At 39.8% G+C, this 17,500-nt stretch overlaps 1 protein-coding gene across 3 annotated transcripts in view; it reads right to left on the reverse strand.

The window, feature by feature from the left end:
* The window catches only part of LOC143035048 (protein spire homolog 1-like), a 579,804-nt gene that overhangs the window by 212,793 nt on the left and 349,511 nt on the right, over nucleotides 1–17,500 (reverse strand). For all 3 annotated transcript variants that reach the window (XM_076201518.1, XM_076201517.1, XM_076201516.1), the window contains exons 5-6: nucleotides 17,468–17,500; nucleotides 13,434–13,637 (exon numbers count right to left, since the gene is read on the reverse strand). The exon at nucleotides 17,468–17,500 is cut by the window's right edge and continues 74 nt beyond it. In XM_076201518.1, coding sequence (XP_076057633.1) covers nucleotides 13,434–13,637; nucleotides 17,468–17,500 — 237 coding nt within the window. The remainder of the gene's footprint in view (nucleotides 1–13,433; nucleotides 13,638–17,467) is intronic.

Genomic DNA, 17,500 nt, shown 5'->3' on the forward strand with positions numbered 1-17,500 from the left:
ATTTAATGCTAATTTTTATAAGTATTTCGTTGATCTATTTTCTTATGTTTTAATTGATTTATTTTTCTCTTTTTATGGATAACTTTGGTTCTACTTTTATTATTCAGTGACACTGCTTCTGACCCAGGGCAGTGGGCGAGATGCAGGGATGACCCGTCATCCAGGAGGTGCCAAGATGAGAGGGAGGGAAGAGGGTAGAGAGGAATGGGCAATGTAGGGGATGGAATGGGTAGGAGTGGTTTTTATGCCTCTGTTTTATGGCTCCCTCCCTTGTAAGGGGGAAAAAAGAAGCCATTCGTATATGTATGTATGCTACAGCGCTAATTCGCCACCGGTGTATTACTGCGATTCTAGTAACGATTCCTAACTTCTAAGCGTTGACAGCCTCGGAGATACTAGAAAATGCTTCTGGTATCAAGAATGACCTCGGTTTAGATATCGGAAGCTTCTTAATTTCGGAAACTAAGAGGAGAGGTCCGTCTGCGCAGGCTAGAAGCTGGGTCGAAGAAGAACGGCCTAGTGTAGGCCTTATGGTCTCTTGCAGTCTCCTTCGTTCTTACGTTCTTATGTAAGTGGTGGCAGCAGGTTCATCTGCTACTGCTGCTGCTGCGGTAGAAGCCAGAACAGAAGAGGCAGCAGGTATAGCAGTCTCAGGGGAGCGGAGTAGGGGCGGGGAGAAAAAGGTAGTAGTTATATTAGGTCATAGAGGAGGAGGAGGAGGAGGAGGGGAAGAAGAGGAGAGGAGGAGGGGGAGAGGGGAAGAGGAGGAAGGGAAGGAAGAGGTAGATGATGATGATGATGATGTGAAGAAGGTGATGGAAGAAGAGAAGGAGGAAACGAAGGAAAAAAGATGTAGTAGATAATGATGATGATGTAAAGGTGATGGAAGAAGAGGAAGAACAGGAAGAAGAGAAAGAAGAGGAGGAGGAGGAGGAGGAGGAGGAAGAGGAGGAAGAAGAGGAGGAGGAAGAAGAGGATAAGAAGAAGGAGGAAAGAGAAGGGGAAGGAGACAGACAAAACAACAACACTACTACAGCAACACCGATACTAAGGTGGGTGGACGGGAGTGTGGGTTTCCAAGAGACACAAGCTGCAACAGCAGCTGTACCAGCAGAAGTCATGGGAAGGAAGCAAGACCCCCACAGCTGCAGAGGGCAGCAATGGTGGTTCGTGGGGGGGGGGAGAGGGAGAAACCGGATACGACAGCTGCTACGTAGTACATATTGCGTAGTAAGGAGACTGTTTAAAGACGACCTCACGAGAGCAGGACCCAAGCAGCACTGGCTCGGGAGTTCGGGGCTAGGGCAAAGTGACACCGAACTAGTGGTAGTTATAGTAACGATGACGTCACATATATGACGTCATATATGTATGTGACGTCACTCGTGGTTGTTAGTTCCAAAACTAGTGCCAGTGACTGGTACCTGTTGACAGCGTCTCACACGTTTCTAGTTTCGAAACTAGTGAGGGTCCTAGTAAGGATACTAGTTGCATGTATCCATAGATACCTTCTCCAACATCAGCTGTTCTTGGCTACGACGACGCACTTTAAAAGTTTTATTCTGGCTGCCGCCAGGTGATTTTTATCAAAATGGAGGGCGCCACTGGGTTAAGAGGTTTAAAGTTAAGGCAACGCGGTTAGGTTAACCTCGCCCGCCCGACCGCCCCTAACCTCGGTCAAGTGTCCCACTTGAAGGAGTTTCTTCTGGTTAACGCTTCATGATTTTCTTCCAACTCTAGACGAAGGAATTCTCCTGATGCAGAGGTGGAAGAAGAGGGAGAGGAAGAATAGGAAGAAGAGGAGGAGGAGGAGGAGAAAGAGAAAGAATAAGAGGAGGAAGAGGAAGAAGAGGAGGAGAAGGAGTAAGAAGAGGTGAAAGAGAAGAAAGAAGAGGTGAAGGGGGAGAAAGAAGAGAAGAAGCAGGAGGAGGAGGAGGAAAAGACAGAGCAGGAGGAAGAGGAACAGGAAGAGGAGGAGAAAGAGGAGGATGCGAAGTCAGAGGAGTAGGAGGAAGAGATGGAAGAGAGAAGCAGGAGGAGGGGAAGAGGAGAAAGATTAGGAGGAAGAAAAGGAGAAAGTGGATGAAGAGGAGAAAGAGGAGGAGGAGGAGGAGGAAGAGGAGAAAGAGGAGGAGGAAGAGGAAGAGGAGAAAGAGAAGGATGAAGAGGAAAAAGAGGAGGAGAAGAAGAGTAGAAGAAGAAGAAGGAGGAAGAGTAGGATGCGAAGGCAGAGGAGGACTCGCGGGTGGCAACGGAAGGCATTCCAGGACCGCGGGCGGCGTGGGCGGCGTGGGCGGCCTTGGCAGCGTGGGTGCCGAGCTTCAGGAGCGGCCGGCAGTTTGAGCAGTGAGGGAGGGGAAAGGGGGGGGATAGCGACGGCGCTGCTGCTACTCCTGCAGGAGTCCTTGCTACAAGTCATCGTCCTCGTCCTCTTCCTCCTCCTCCTCCTCCTCCTCCTCCTTCTCCTCTTCTTCTTCTTCCTCCTACTCCTTCTCCCCCTCCTCATTCTTCTTCTTCTCCTCCTTCTTCTCCTTCTTCTCCTCCTCCTCCTCCTTTTCCTCCTCTTCCTCCTCTTTGCTGATGTCTCCTCCTTTGTCTGCTTTTTCTACTTTGGGTTTCCACTTCTTCTTGCTCCTCTTTTCCTCTTCTCCCTCCTACTCTCCTTCTTCCTCTCCCACCTACTCTTCTTCATCTTTTTCCTCTTCTCACTCGTACTCTCCTTCTTCCTCTTCCTCCTACTCTTCTTCTTCCTCTTTTTCCTCTTTCTCCTCCTACCCTCCTCCTTTCTCCTACTCTTCTTCCTCTTTTTCCTCTTCTTCCTCCTCTTCCTCCTTAGCCAAGCTCCACCTTCAGACGTCCTCCCAGCCTCTGTGCCGCATTGGCACACTTTATAGTTGTTATTCTGGCTAACGCCCGTCGACTTTATTCAGCTGAAGTGGTGTGCGGGGAGAGGGAGGCAACTTTGGCCAAAATGGGGTCTCGACCGGCCAAAACCTCTTCCTAAAGTTGGTCCCCTAAACTGAAGAAGAGGAAGCTGAAGAAGAAAATGATGAAAAAGAAGAAGATGAAAAAGAGGAAGAAGAAAAAAGAAAAAGGAGGAGAAGAGGAAGAAAAGAGGAAGAAGAGAGGAAGAAAAAGGAGAAGAAAAAGAAGAAGAATCGTTTGACGTTCTTCGCCTAACGCTATATCCAATTTAGGGATTTTCTTTTTCATTCAGTTTATGAGTCCCCTAAATGCAAAAATCATAATAATAACAATAACAATAACATCTTCCCGTACCCTGTACAGCATTATAACCACGCCAAACAATTCTAATAAACTTACGTTTTAGTTGCGTTCCGAACGGCCGAACGTAAGTTGAAAATGAACATAAGTTGTTACTGCACTATACATCCGTAAATTCTATTACCGTATCTTATAAAACACCCCTAATTCATTAATTATACACATAACATTGTAAAATAATAACATTAATTTCAAATAAATTAAATTCAAGCAACATAAATTGAGATGGTGGAGGAGGAGGGGGAGGAGGAGGAGGAGGAGGAGGAGGAGGAGGAGGCAAGGCATGTTCAGTTTGTCGTTTGTGCAATGTAAACAATGGACGCAGCGTCATGCGCAAGTATCGTTTGAACTACGGAGAGCGCGCTAAACTAAAAAATTCACTCAACATTCTTTTTTTTTTTTTAGTCAGTTCAAACGTAAAATCGAAAAAACGTAAAACGAATGAACGTAAGTAGAGGAGCGTCTGTATGTATGTATATATATATATATATATATATATATATATATATATATATATATTATATATATATATATACATATATACATATATATATATATATAAAACCTTCCTGCCCACTTTGCTGATTTTATTCTGGCTAGCTTCGAAAGGGTTTGGTCAGTATAGAAGAGCCCCTTACTAAAGGGGGGGGGTCACACTGCCCCCACCCTCCTCCTCCTCCTCCCCCCAATACTTCCTCCTTCCAGTCTTCCATCTTCTCCATTTAATACCACTCCATCACCATTACTTACCTACTACTCCCCCTCCTCCCGCACTCCCACTCCCTCTTTCCTCACTCTGTCACCCTATCCACTCCTCTTCCTTCCCACTTTCTTTTTCTCCTCCTCTTCCTCTTCCTCCTCCCCTCTCTTCTTCTTCTTCTTTATCTCCAGCTCCTCAAACTTCTACTGTTCTACTCTTTTCTCCTCCTTCATTTCCTCCTCCACTTCCTCCACTTTTTTTTTTACCCTTTTCTTCTCTTCCATCACCAACTCCCCTCCTCCTCCTCCTCCTCCTCCTCTTTGGCTCCAGACGCCCTTTGAGCAATTCCCAATGGAATCGCCTTCCTCCTCCTCCTACTCCTCCCCCTCCTCTTCCTTCTATTCATCCTCGTTCACCTAATCCTGCTCTTCCTCCTCTTCCTGCTCTTCCTCCTCCTCTTGTTCCACCCCTTTTCCTCCTCTTCCGCCTCCTCTTCTTCCACTTCCTTTTTCACCTCCACCTCTGTTTCTGCCTCCACTTCCTCCCACTCCTCCTCCTCTTGTTCCCCCATTCTTTCTTTTCCTCCTCTTCCTCTTCTTCCACTTACTTTTTCACCTCCACCTTTGTTTCTGCCTCCACTTCCTCCCACTCCTCCTCCTCCTTACCTTCCGCCTCTCATCCTCCTCTTCCTCTTCCTCCTCCTCCTCGCCTGTCCTCCTTTCCTCCTTGACCCGTGACCTTAACACTGCGGTGTACTCTCTGACTTGACTCCTCCATCTACAACTCCACATGGGAGGCAGGAGGTGAGAGGTTTACGGTAGGAGGCGTTTAGCTGCAGCCAAAACAGTGACCTTTACTTTAGGTACTCAGGATGCCTGGGCAAGTGGCTGTCACCGACGGCACAAAAGAAAGAATGCTGCGCGGGGTTGTGCACTGTTTAAGTTATTTTGTGAGTAACTGGCTCAATTGGACCTAGCCAAGGATGGGTTAGGTTTGGTTGGATTAGGTTAGGGTAGGTTAAGTTTGGTTATGTTAGGTTAGATTAGGTTAGGTTAGGTCAGGTTGGGTTAGGTTAGGGTGGGTTAGGTCGATTTAGGCTAGGTTTGATTAGGCTAGGTTGGGTTGAGGTAGGTTAAGTTAAATATGTTTATCGTACTCACAAATACTGACAATATTTAGAAAACAAAATAAAAAAAATATCCTTTTATCTTCCAATGCCTTCCTTTCAAATTAAGGTAAAACCCCTAAAATTATTACAGATTTATCAAACGACCTATGATGGGTCGCATTTCTCACACGTAATGGACTTCCGTGCAGTCTGGCTTTGTGTTCAACGGTTGTTGTTGCGCACGAGGGGGCTGTACCCGGACCTACGTCGTTATGGGTTGCGAAGCTGAGCGCCAAGGAAGGCACTCGTTAGAAATATTCACACCGAAATTTTCTTTAAATTAACAAGGAATGAAGTTCCTCCTGGTTGAATGAAATCACATGGCATTAGCCAGAATGAAATTTAAAAATCCGACAATCCGTCTCAATGAGGTCTGGAAAAGTTCCGACAAAAATAAATAAATAAATAATAAATAAATAAACAAAACAAAAAATGATTTAAAAATATAATGATAATAATAATAAATAAAATCCGGCAATTCGTCTCACCGAGGTCTGGAAAAGTCCTGACAAAAATAAATAAATAAATAAATAAATAAAATGATAATAAATAAATAAACAGAAAATAAAAAAATAATAAAATATAATAATAATAATAATAACAATAATAGTAATAATAATGATAATAAATAAGACAATCTGTCTCAATGGGGTCTGGAAAAGTCCCGACAAAAATAAATAAAATAATAATAAATAAATAAACAGAACATTAAAAAATATAATAATAATAATAATAAATGAAATAAGACATTCTGTCTCAATGGGGTCTGGAAAAGTCCCGAAAAAAAAAATTAAAAAAATTAAAAAGATATTAATTTTTTTAATAATAATAATAAATAAAATAAGACAATCTGCCTCAATGGGGTCTGGAAAAGTCCCGACAAAAATAATAATAACAATAAGTAAATAAAAAGAAACAAACAAATAAAAATAAAATCAATAAATAAGATATTGAAACCGTGGTTTATCTTTGTTATCTATGCAGTTTGTTACCAGTATAAACAAACTCATGCTTATCTTGACAAAAGTCCTTGAAACTTTCTAGACAAAAATAGAATAAAACAAATTAAATTGTGATTTATCTTTACCATCTGTGCGGTTCTAAGCCGACATCAATAACTGTTGTATTCAAAGAAGCTGCGATGATGATGACGATGGCTATGGCGACGATCAGTTAGATAAGACAGGCGCGTTTTACTCGCGGTAGGTAATGGTTTACGAGGGAAAGGGGGGGGAGAGAGAGAGAGAGAGAGAGAGAGAGAGAGAGAGAGAGAGAGAGAGAGAGAGAGAGAGAGAGAGAGAGAGAGAGAGAGAGAGAGAGAGAGAGAGAGAGAGAGAGAGAGAGAGAGAGAGAGAGAGAGAGAGAGAGAGAGAGAGAGAGAGGGGGGAGAGGGGGGGGGAGAGAGAGAGAGAGAGAGAGAGAGAGAGAGAGAGAGAGAGAGAGAGAGAGAGAGAGAGAGGAGGGAGAGGGGGAGGAGAGAGAGAGAGAGAGAGAGAGAGAGAGAGAGAGAGAGAGAGAGAGAGAGAGAGAGAGAGAGGGGGGGGAGGGGAGAGAGAGAGGGGGAGGGTGAGAGAGTGTGGGGAGAGAGAGAGAGAGGGGGGAGGGGTAGAGAGGGGGAGGGGTAGAGAGGGGGGAGGGGTAGAGAGAGAGGGGGGAGGGGTAGAGAGAGAGGGGGGAGGGAGAGAGAGAGGGGGGGGAGAGAGAGGGGAGAGTCAGAGAGTGGGAGGGGGAGAGAGAGGGGGGAGGGGGAGAGGAGAGAGAGAGACAAAGACAGTGAGAATGAGAGCGAAAGAGAGAAAAAGTGAGAAAGAGAGAATGAGAGAAAAAGAAAGACAAAGAGAGAAAGTGTGAGAGAGGGGGTCAGAAAGAGAGAAAAAGACAGAGAGAATGAGAGCGAAAGAGAGATAAAGAAGGAATGAGAGCGAAAGAGAGAAAAAGAAGGAATGAGAGAGACAGAGACAAAGAGAAAGAGAGAAAAAGAGAGAGAGAAAAATAGAGAAAGAGGGAGAGAAAGAGAGAAAGAAAGAGAGAGAAAGAGAGAAAGAAAGAGAGAGAGAGACCCACACAACCCAAACTACTCTCCTTATTCACTGTCGACCTTCACATACGCCCTACTGTTATAGCAAAGAACCTGACCACCTTCAATGGACTTCTCCCCTATTCCATATTATTACGTGTACCACGCTCCACAAGCTTCTTCACCACCCTTATCATACGCCATCTCTACGTCCAAGAAAAATAAAAAAATATGTATAACAATGAAAAAATAAAAATAAATAAATAAAATAGAATAAAATCAAACCTTATCATACGCCATCTCTACGTCCATAAAAAATAAAAATATGTATAACATGAAAAAATAAAAATAAATAAATAAAATAAAATAGAATACAACCTTATCATACGCCATCTCTACGTCCAAGAAAAATAAAAAAATATGTATAACTGAAAAAATAAAAATAAATAAATAAAATAGAATAAAATAAAACCTTATCATACGCCATCTCTACGTCCATGAAAAATAAAGATATGTATAATGAAAAAATAAAAATATAAAATAAAATAAAACCTTATCATACGCCATCTCTACGTCCATGAAAAATAAAAAAATATGTATAACAATGAAAAAATAAAAATAAATAAATAAAAATAAAATAAAATCAAACCTTATCATACGCCATCTCTACGTCCATGAAGAATAAAAATATGTATAACAATGAAAAAATAAAAATAAATAAAAATAAAATAAAATAAAACCTTATCATACGCCATCTCTACGTCCATGAAAAATAAAAAAATATGTATAACAATGAAAAAATAAAAATAAATAAATAAAATAAAATAAAATCAAACCTTATCATAAGCCATCTCTACGTCCAAGAAAAATAAAAATATGTATAATGAAAAAATAAAAATAAATAAATAGAAATAGAATAAAATAAAACCTTATCATACGCCATCTCTACGTCCAAGAAAAATAAAAAAAATATGTAAAACAATGAAAAAATAAAAATAAATAAATAAAATAAAATAAAATCAAACCTTATCATACGCCATCTCTACGTCCATGAAGAATAAAAATATGTATAACAATGAAAAAATAAAAATAAATAAATAAAATAAAATCAAATAAAACCTTATCATACGCCATCTCTACGTCCAAGAAAAATAAAAAAATATGTATAACAATGAAAAAATAAAAATAAATAAAAATAAAATAAAATAAAACCTTATCAACGCCATCTCTACGTCCATGAAGAATAAAAATATGTATAACATGAAAAAATAAAAATAAATAAATAAAATAAAATAAAATCAAACCTTATCATACGCCATCTCTACGTCCATGAAAAACAAAAATATGTATAATGAAAAAATAAAAATAAATAAATAAAAATAAAATAAAATAAAACCTTATCATACGCCATCTCTACGTCCATGAAAAATAAAAATATGTATAATGAAAAAATAAAAATAAATAAAAATAAAATAAAATAAAACCTTATCATACGCCATCTCTACGTCCATGAAAAATAAAAATATGTATAACAATGAAAAAATGAAAATAAATAAATAAAATAAAATAAAACCTTATCATACGCCATCTCTACGTCCATGAAAAATAAAAATATGTATAACAATGAAAAAATAAAAATAAATAAATAAAATAAAATAAAATCAAACCTTATCATACGCCATCTCTACGTCCAAGAAAAATAAAAAAATATGTATAACAATGAAAAAATAAAAATAAATAAATAAAAATAAAATAAAATAAAACCTTATCATACGCCATCTCTACGTCCATGAAGAATAAAAATATGTATAACAATGAAAAAATAAAAATAAATAAATAAAAATAAAATAAAATAAAACCTTATCATACGCCATCTCTACGTCCATGAAGAATAAGAATATGTATAACAATGAAAAAATAAAAATAAATAAATAAAATAAAATAAAATCAAACCTTATCATACGCCATCTCTACGTCCATGAAAAATAAAAATATGTATAATGAAAAAATAAAAATAATAAATAAAATAAAATAAAATCAAACCTTATCATACGCCATCTCTACGTCCATGAAGAATAAAAATATGTATAACAATGAGAAAATAAAAATAAATAAAATAGAATAAAACCTTATCATACGCCATCTCGTCCATGAAAAGTAAAAATATGTGTAACGAAAAAAAAGTAAAATAAAATTAAATCAAATTAAAAATAAATAAATAAATCATCATTACAATTTATTAAATACTTCTAACCTACCTGTCTTACTTATTTTATTCTTGTCCTAACTACTCCCACCCTAGACTCCCCCGCTTCCTTCCTGAATCAACACCTTACGGACCACGGTCAACAGGCTGATCCTTGTACAACTACTACAATCCCCAATGTCAACACAACAAACGTGGTTACGTTTGCATTTACTAAATATCAAGGGAACGGAGAGACGGAGTGAGTCGGCTGGTTCGACAGTGAAGGAAGGAGGGAGGGAGGAAGGGGGAGGAAGGGGGAGGAAGGGGAGGGAAGGAGGGAGGGAGGGAGGGAGGGAGGGAGAGTGGGAAGGAAGGAGGGAGGGATAGAGGGAGGGAGGGAGGGGGAGCGTGGGGAGTAAGGGGAGTGAAGGGAGGAAAGAAGATAGGAAAGAGGAGAGGAACGACGAGACAAGCGTGGGGAGGAAGGAGAGGAGGAGGGAGGGGGAGGGGGAGTGTGGGGAAGAAGGAGGGAAGGAGTAAGGGAAGGGAAGGAGTAAGGGGAGGGAAGGAGTAAGGGGAGGGAAGGAGTGAGGGGAGTGAAAGGAGGAAAGAAGATAGGAAAATGGAGAAGAACGAGGAAAAAAGAGTGGGGAGGAAGAAGGGTAGGAGGGAGGGGAGGAGTGACTGGAGGATGGAGGGGAGGAGCGGCGCGAGGGGAGTAAAAAGGGGAGGAATAAGGGGAGGGAGGAGAGGTACACATACACTGTGTGTGTGTGTATATATATATATATATATATATATATATATATATATATATATACAGTATATATGCACATTAACCACTAATGAAAAGAAACGACTGGAGCAGAGCTCTTTCGTGTATTACATCTTCATGAAGATGTAATGACCCAATGTATGTATGTATATATATATATATATATATATATATATATATATATATATAGTATATATATATATATATATATATATATATATATACAGTATATAGCTCAACAAGTGCCTAACGCCCTCATCTCTCCGATTTTGCTGAAATTTGATTTATAGGTAGGGTTAGGTCCCTAAACACATTTCTGAAACTTCAAGGTCAATCCGAACAACCTTTTAGGAGATATGACTTCAGATATTTTGAGGTCATGTGAGAGGTCACTAACATCTGGTGGCCAATAACTAGGAGTGGTAAAGGTCATAGATATATAAATGCATATATATATATACATATACATATATATATATATATATATATATATATATATATATATTTAGAATCAGAAGAAGACAAGGAATTCAAATATCAGAGATTTAGTAACTCTAGGTTCAAAAATAAAGATATCCCACTTTGGCAGATATTTGAGGTCAATTTTTAGAACCCTGGGGTATCAAAATTGAAAAAATATATATATATAGGCGAGAAAAATGAAAGCATAAGCTTTGGCTAATAGAATCAGTAAAAAGAAAATTTTGCTGATGCTAATATTTTTCATATAACACATATGTGAGCGCCATATTTATACGTTGTCTGGCAACTGTACATATTTTTCACACTTATGTGTTAATTATATGAAAAATACTAGCATGAATAAACTTTGCTCTTATAAATACAGTATATAAATATACTGTATACACACACATGTATGTGTGTGTATGTGTCAACGGTAGGCACAACAACAAGCACATCAACAAGAGCAAAGGACCACAAAATTAAGCCCAAAAACAGCAGAAACACGAGTAAACGACAGTCGCAACAACAATAACAAACGAAAGAGCAACAGCTGCTACTACTAGCTACTACGACCACCTGTAATACGACTACTACTACGACGACGACGACGAGAACAAAGACGTCTATCACCACTACACCCGGCACCGCCACGCGTCAGCTCGACCATCTCGGCTGCCGATTTCCCCAGATCCACGCGAGCCAGGCTGGCCCGGACCCACAGGAACTTTGGGCTCGGCAGTTTCGAAAATCGCACAGGGGCGCGCCTTTCCTCCGGCGGACCCACGCCGTCGAGGCAGAGTCTTCTCGAGACTCAGGAGAGGAAGAAGTCGGAAGCGTCCTTCGATGGGCGGGGGCGCTTCCAGCCGAGGCCGCGGTACGGGACCGGGCATCCCCCCGCCTAAGTCCTCCTCAGGGGCTTCTTTCCTACTCCTCCTACAGGCGCCAGACATCCCTCCGTCTCATGCGTGAGCGGAGGGTGTCTCACAAGGATGATCCGGCCCCATGCATATCCTCTAGGTCCTTTGGAAAGGAATTTTTATCTCTCTGCGGTCGAAGATTCGCTATTGGGCTAAATCGGGCTGAACTGCCGATTATTGGATTTTTATTCCATAAAATGGGCTACGAAAACGGGCTTATTTGGGCTCACATAAGGATATACGGGCTCTTATTGCACACGATGGGCTCCAAAAACGGACTTAATCGGGCTCAAACACGGATATTCGGAGTGTTATTCGACAAAATGGGCTTATTCGGGCTCAAGTATGGATATTTGTGCTTTTATTCCTCAAGATGGGCTTAAAATTGGGCTTATTCAAGCTCTAATATGGATATTCGGGCTTTTCATTCCACAGAATGAGCTACGAAATTGGGCTTATTCGGGCTCTAGGATTTTTGGACTTTTATTCTCAAGATGGGCTTCAAAATTGGGCTTATTTGGGCTCTAATATTGATATTCGGGCTTTTTATTCCACAGAATGGGCTACGAAATTGGGCTTATTCGGGCTCAATATGGATATGCGGGCATTTTACTCGACGAAATGGGCTTCGAAATGGGCTTCGAAATTGGGCTCATTCAGGCTAGAAACAGACAATCGGGCTTTTACTCCGTGAAAAAGGATTTTTCTTCAGAAGATGGGCTTTCCTTCTGCAAAACGATTTCTGGACTGAGGGCTATCCAGAGAGCCCATGGAGCTCGTTGATGCCAAGGCATCCCCTCAGCTGAATAAAATCCTCTGGCGCTTGTTGCTCTTGCATTCACCTAGTTCCTGGTTCGAATCCCGCACTCCTCTCAGGTTCCCAGTTGCAGTGACTATTACCTGTCCCGACAGTCCCCTAAGCGAAGGCGATGGCTTCGGCCGCAGGTACTCAGCGCCTCCTAGCGTAGCGTCCTCACCTTCAGCACGCATTGTCGATGGCTTTCAGTACTCGACGATGCTCACATAAGCGAGCGCCATATTTGTACGTTCTACGTCAACTGTACATATTTTTCACACTTGTGTGTTAATCATATGAAAAATATTAGCATAAACAATCTTTTCTTTTTACTGATTCCAATAGCCAAAGCTAATGCCTTCATTTTTCTCGTCTATATATCTTTTCAATTTGATACCCCAAGGGTCAACTCTTGACCTCAATTTTTTTTTATAGTGTGATTTTTTTTTTATTCTTTGACCTAAAGTTCCAAAACTCTGATATTTGGATTCCTTGTCTTTTTCTGATTCTAAACATATAACTGACTTTTGTCACTCTAGTTATTGGTCGCCATATATTAGTGACCTCTCATTTGACCTCAAAATATCTGAAGTCATATCTCCTGACCGGTTGTTCGGATTGACCTTTAAATTTCAGAAATGTGTCTACGGCTCTAAAACTATCTATAAACCAAATTTCAGCAAAATCGTAGAGATGAGGGTGTTAATTTTGATTTTTTTTTTTTCGATCTTACAAAGAATGCCCCATGTGTGTAGTTTTCATGTCGCGTCATACCGCTGTATCTCGAGATTCGTGGACATGGAAAGTATTTAGAAAATAAAGAAGTGAAATAAACAAACATACATGTTGATTACGTATACTTAAAAATCACGATAAAAAATAAACAACTGAATTACCCAGATCTGTTCATATGCTTAGAATCAGGATAAAAAAGGAAAATAAAAAAAATAAACAAATAAATAGATACATAAAATAGATTACCAAGACGAAGGATTTACAAAAGATTACAAAGGAGGAGCATGCCGACAGAAGACCTTTTGGTCCATAACTAGGTCGGATGCGAACCAAAAAAATTATAATAATAATAAAAAATAAATAAATAAATATTCTATTTATACTCACCCAATCATCGCAATGCAGCTTGTAGAGGTCGTGTTCGGAGCTGACAAGGTCCTGCTGCCGCGAAGTGAGCTTCTGTTTGAAGGACATGGTCTTGAGAAAGAAAGAGAGTTCCAGAGCCTCAGCCACGAGGGCCCTGACGACGGCGCGGTAGTGGTCGTTAGCGTTAACTCCTTTCCCGAGGTTCTCCAGCCGGTTCTCACATATCTGAAGAAGGGAAGACGGTAGACATAATAAACTCATTAAATGATCATTAAATGCTTCCATGAGTTCCACAGATTGTAAGCCACAGCCCCACAGTAACCGCCAACGGCCATCGCCATAGGACTGTGGTAATTGGCTAACGCCAGACTATTCCATTACACTCAGAAGGGCCTTTGGACTTTGAATAATCAATACATGTATATATATACATCTATATATATATATATATATATATAGATATATATATATATATATAGATATGTATATATGCACACATCAACCCATAAACATACAATGACCAATTTCATCATTCTTTCTTTGGCTAATGCCAAACTATTCTAGTCAGCTTGAAAGAAATTATAAAATGAAAATACCAGTACTTAACCCCGAATTAATCACTGAACTCGTTTTTTTCTAAATGCAATTAATTTATCTTTTTTTTCTTTCTTCTGGGGGATAATATAATCTTTTTCTGGACGGTATCACACTATTTCTTTCGACTCTAAGGCTTTGGCAACATAGACATTAATACCCTCTTAAAATATGAATAAAAAGAAATATATAATAATAATAATAATAATAAATAATAATAATAATAATAATAATAATAATAATAATAACAATGATGCACATGATTAAGAGTACATGTAGTTTTGGCTGTATATATTTTATGTACTAAACAAGTTTCGGATTTTAGAGGTGCCCCTATGGAGCAGAGTTACACAACATTCTTTTATAATTTCCAATCAAAACAGAATGCCGATTAATTAAAATGTCACTTATTACTGTTAAACTTCCTTAAATACTTTCTTTTTCACCTCTGTGATATTATTCCCACATACATAAACAGTGTCTATTGGCGGCGAAATACAAAAAAAAAAAAAAAAAAAAAAAATATATATATATATATATATATATATATATATATATGTATATATATAAATGAAAAATCTAAATTATATAAGATGAAATATTTAAATACCAAAAAATTAAAACAAAAAATACTATTCCTACACGGAATGCCGTTAGGCGATTTTTTTCATCTTTTTCCTAAGACCCAACTGCCGACTGAGTTTAATTAAGTTTCTCATTGAAAGGAATTAAAACTGGCAAAAAACATGATAAAATAAATATTACAAAATATCAATATGATAAGAGATCAATATTTTAATCACTGAACTACTATTAACTCGTATAATCATGGCTGACCTAATACTATTATATTTCGTCGACATAACCCATTTTCTGAAGTCAGTCTTAATTCCATCATTACTGAATCGTGCATTTTGACGCCAGGCGATTTTATTAACAAAGAAAACGTCACAGGCTTTCATCTAGCCTACTGTGCAACATCAACTCTAAGATCAATCTGTCAATTCTGTTCAACTGAAACGACCCAAGCGTCTTATGACTTGTAAACAACGATTTTATTTGAAACACTAAAGTCACCCCTCAACAGTTCTTCTACTAAGCGTCGGAGAGTGAAACAGGAAGGTATGTGTCCGTATATTATTTCTTGTTATTTGCTTTTAGTTATATTTATGACCCATCATATTCAGTATAATTGTTCATCTTTTAACAACATTTTGAACAGTCATATAAAGCGTTTGTATACCTCTACGACATTCTGTTAATGGATTTCATAAAGATGCTCTGTCTCCTAAAGTATTTCTATTTTCTATATATATATTTTTTGTTATGTACACAAGCAATATTTTTCTTTTATATAAATACACCTTCAATCTCCCGCCCCTAATTCAATCCCAGTATCATATTCTAATAATGTTCTTCTGACAAACATCTCATTACTGGACCTCAAGATTTGATGTAGTTTAGATGCTGAGGGGAATTTGTGTATTTACATGTGTAATTACAGAACATGATACCATAAGTTGAAAACAAGGACTTCCTCATTACCTTAAACGCACGAAAATGGCGCCGGTCGATCTTGTTATATATATATATATATATATATATATATATATATATATATATATATATATATATATATATATATTTAATAAACAGATTATTATCAATACTATTAGCACCATTGCAATTATTGATATCTTTCAATTATTATTATTACCAAAGAATCGTGTACAAAAACGCTAAAAATATTGCAACTTTCTTACACCAATAACTCTAATTACGGGTGCGTGCACACACGTACACACACACACACACACACACACACACACACACACACACACACACACACACACACACAGCTGCTCTCGTTTGATCTTCCTTTGGCCAAATCCAACGGAATCTGTTGATCAGAAAAGGAGACACGCTCGCCTAATGAAACCAGAGATTTCTTTGGCAACCTTCCCCCCTTCCCCCCTCCCCCCCAACCGAAGGAGAGGTAAGGGTGGGGTGGGGGTCGAGTGTGGGTAAGGTCGATAACTCTCTCCTGATGTCACTCCCACACACAAACCTCACTCTCCCACCTTACCCATCACCTCCCCCACCCAACACTTCCCCCACCCATCATCTCCCCCAAACCTTCTCCCCACCCATCACTTCCCCCACCCTTCTCCCCCACCCATCTCCTCCCCACCCATCTCCTCCCCACCCATCACCACTCCCACCCATCTCCCCCACCCATCTCCTTTCCACCTACCTCCTCCCCCACCCATCACCTCTCCCACCCATCTCCTCCCCCACCCATCCACTCCCCCACCCATCACCTCCCCCAAGCCTTACCCCATCCTTTCTCCCACACCCGTCACCTCCCCTACCCCTCTCCTCCCCCACCCATCACCTCCCCACCCATCTACTCCCCTACCCATCACCTCTCCAAGCCTTCCCCCACCCATCTACTCCCCAACCCATCACCTCCCCCAAGCCTTCCCCCACCCATCACCTTTCCCATCCATCTATTCCCCCAAGCCTTCCCCCACCCATCTACTCCCCAAGCCTTCCCCCACCCATCTACTCCCCCTAGCCTTCCCCCACCCATCTACTCCCCAACCCATCACCTCCCCCAAGCCTTCCCCCACCCATCGCCTTTCCCACCCATCTCCTCCCCCACCCATCCACTCCTCCACCCATCACCTCCCTCAAGCCTTCCCCCACCCATCACCTCCTCCACCCATCTCCTCCCCAGCCTTCCCTTCCTCACCCCAAGTTTTATGTAGTTGATATTTCAGGGGGGACGTTTGGCGACACCCCTCCGGACCAGAGGCACGTAGCATTGTTTTTTGACTAAAGATTCATTGTAAACATTTTGACCACTTTTACACCTATAACCTTTTGACAACTTCTTACGACTCGACTTGTTAAGCATAATATCACCGACACGGATAGAATCGCTGGTTAACTTCGAATACAAAGTACAATGCCGAACAATGGTTACATTAAGACTAACTGGCCCGCAACAAAAGAAAAATAAAATAAAATAAAATAAAATAAAATAAAATAAAATAAACAAAATAAAATAATTCCTGCCAGTTCCTTCTCCAAACCCCATTATATACCTTATGGTACCTACTGCAGCCAGCCGATTTTATTAATATTCATAGCAGTCCCAAGGCAAGCCTATGTTCAAAGCCCCTAACTACGTAAATTAATATACTTCTCTATTCCTCACCTCATACCTCAACTTCACCTCCTACCTCTACCTCACCTTCTACCTCCCACCTCACCTCCCAACTCCACCTCACCTCCCACCTCCACCTCACCTCCTACCTCCACCTCACTTCACCTCCCAGCTGACACCGAAACATAAACAGATCAACATTTACCAAATAACTAAACAAAAACACCTAAAAAAAAAACCTCAAAAATCTTAATTATAATATAAAATTTCTTAAATACTCAAGCCTCACCTGTAGGGCATCATCGAGTGTGAAGTTCGAAGT

The sequence above is a fragment of the Oratosquilla oratoria genome, chromosome 18 (assembly GCF_046742065.1).
Source record: "Oratosquilla oratoria isolate Oo_2021 chromosome 18, ASM4674206v1, whole genome shotgun sequence".
Lineage (NCBI taxonomy): Eukaryota > Metazoa > Arthropoda > Malacostraca > Stomatopoda > Squillidae > Oratosquilla > Oratosquilla oratoria.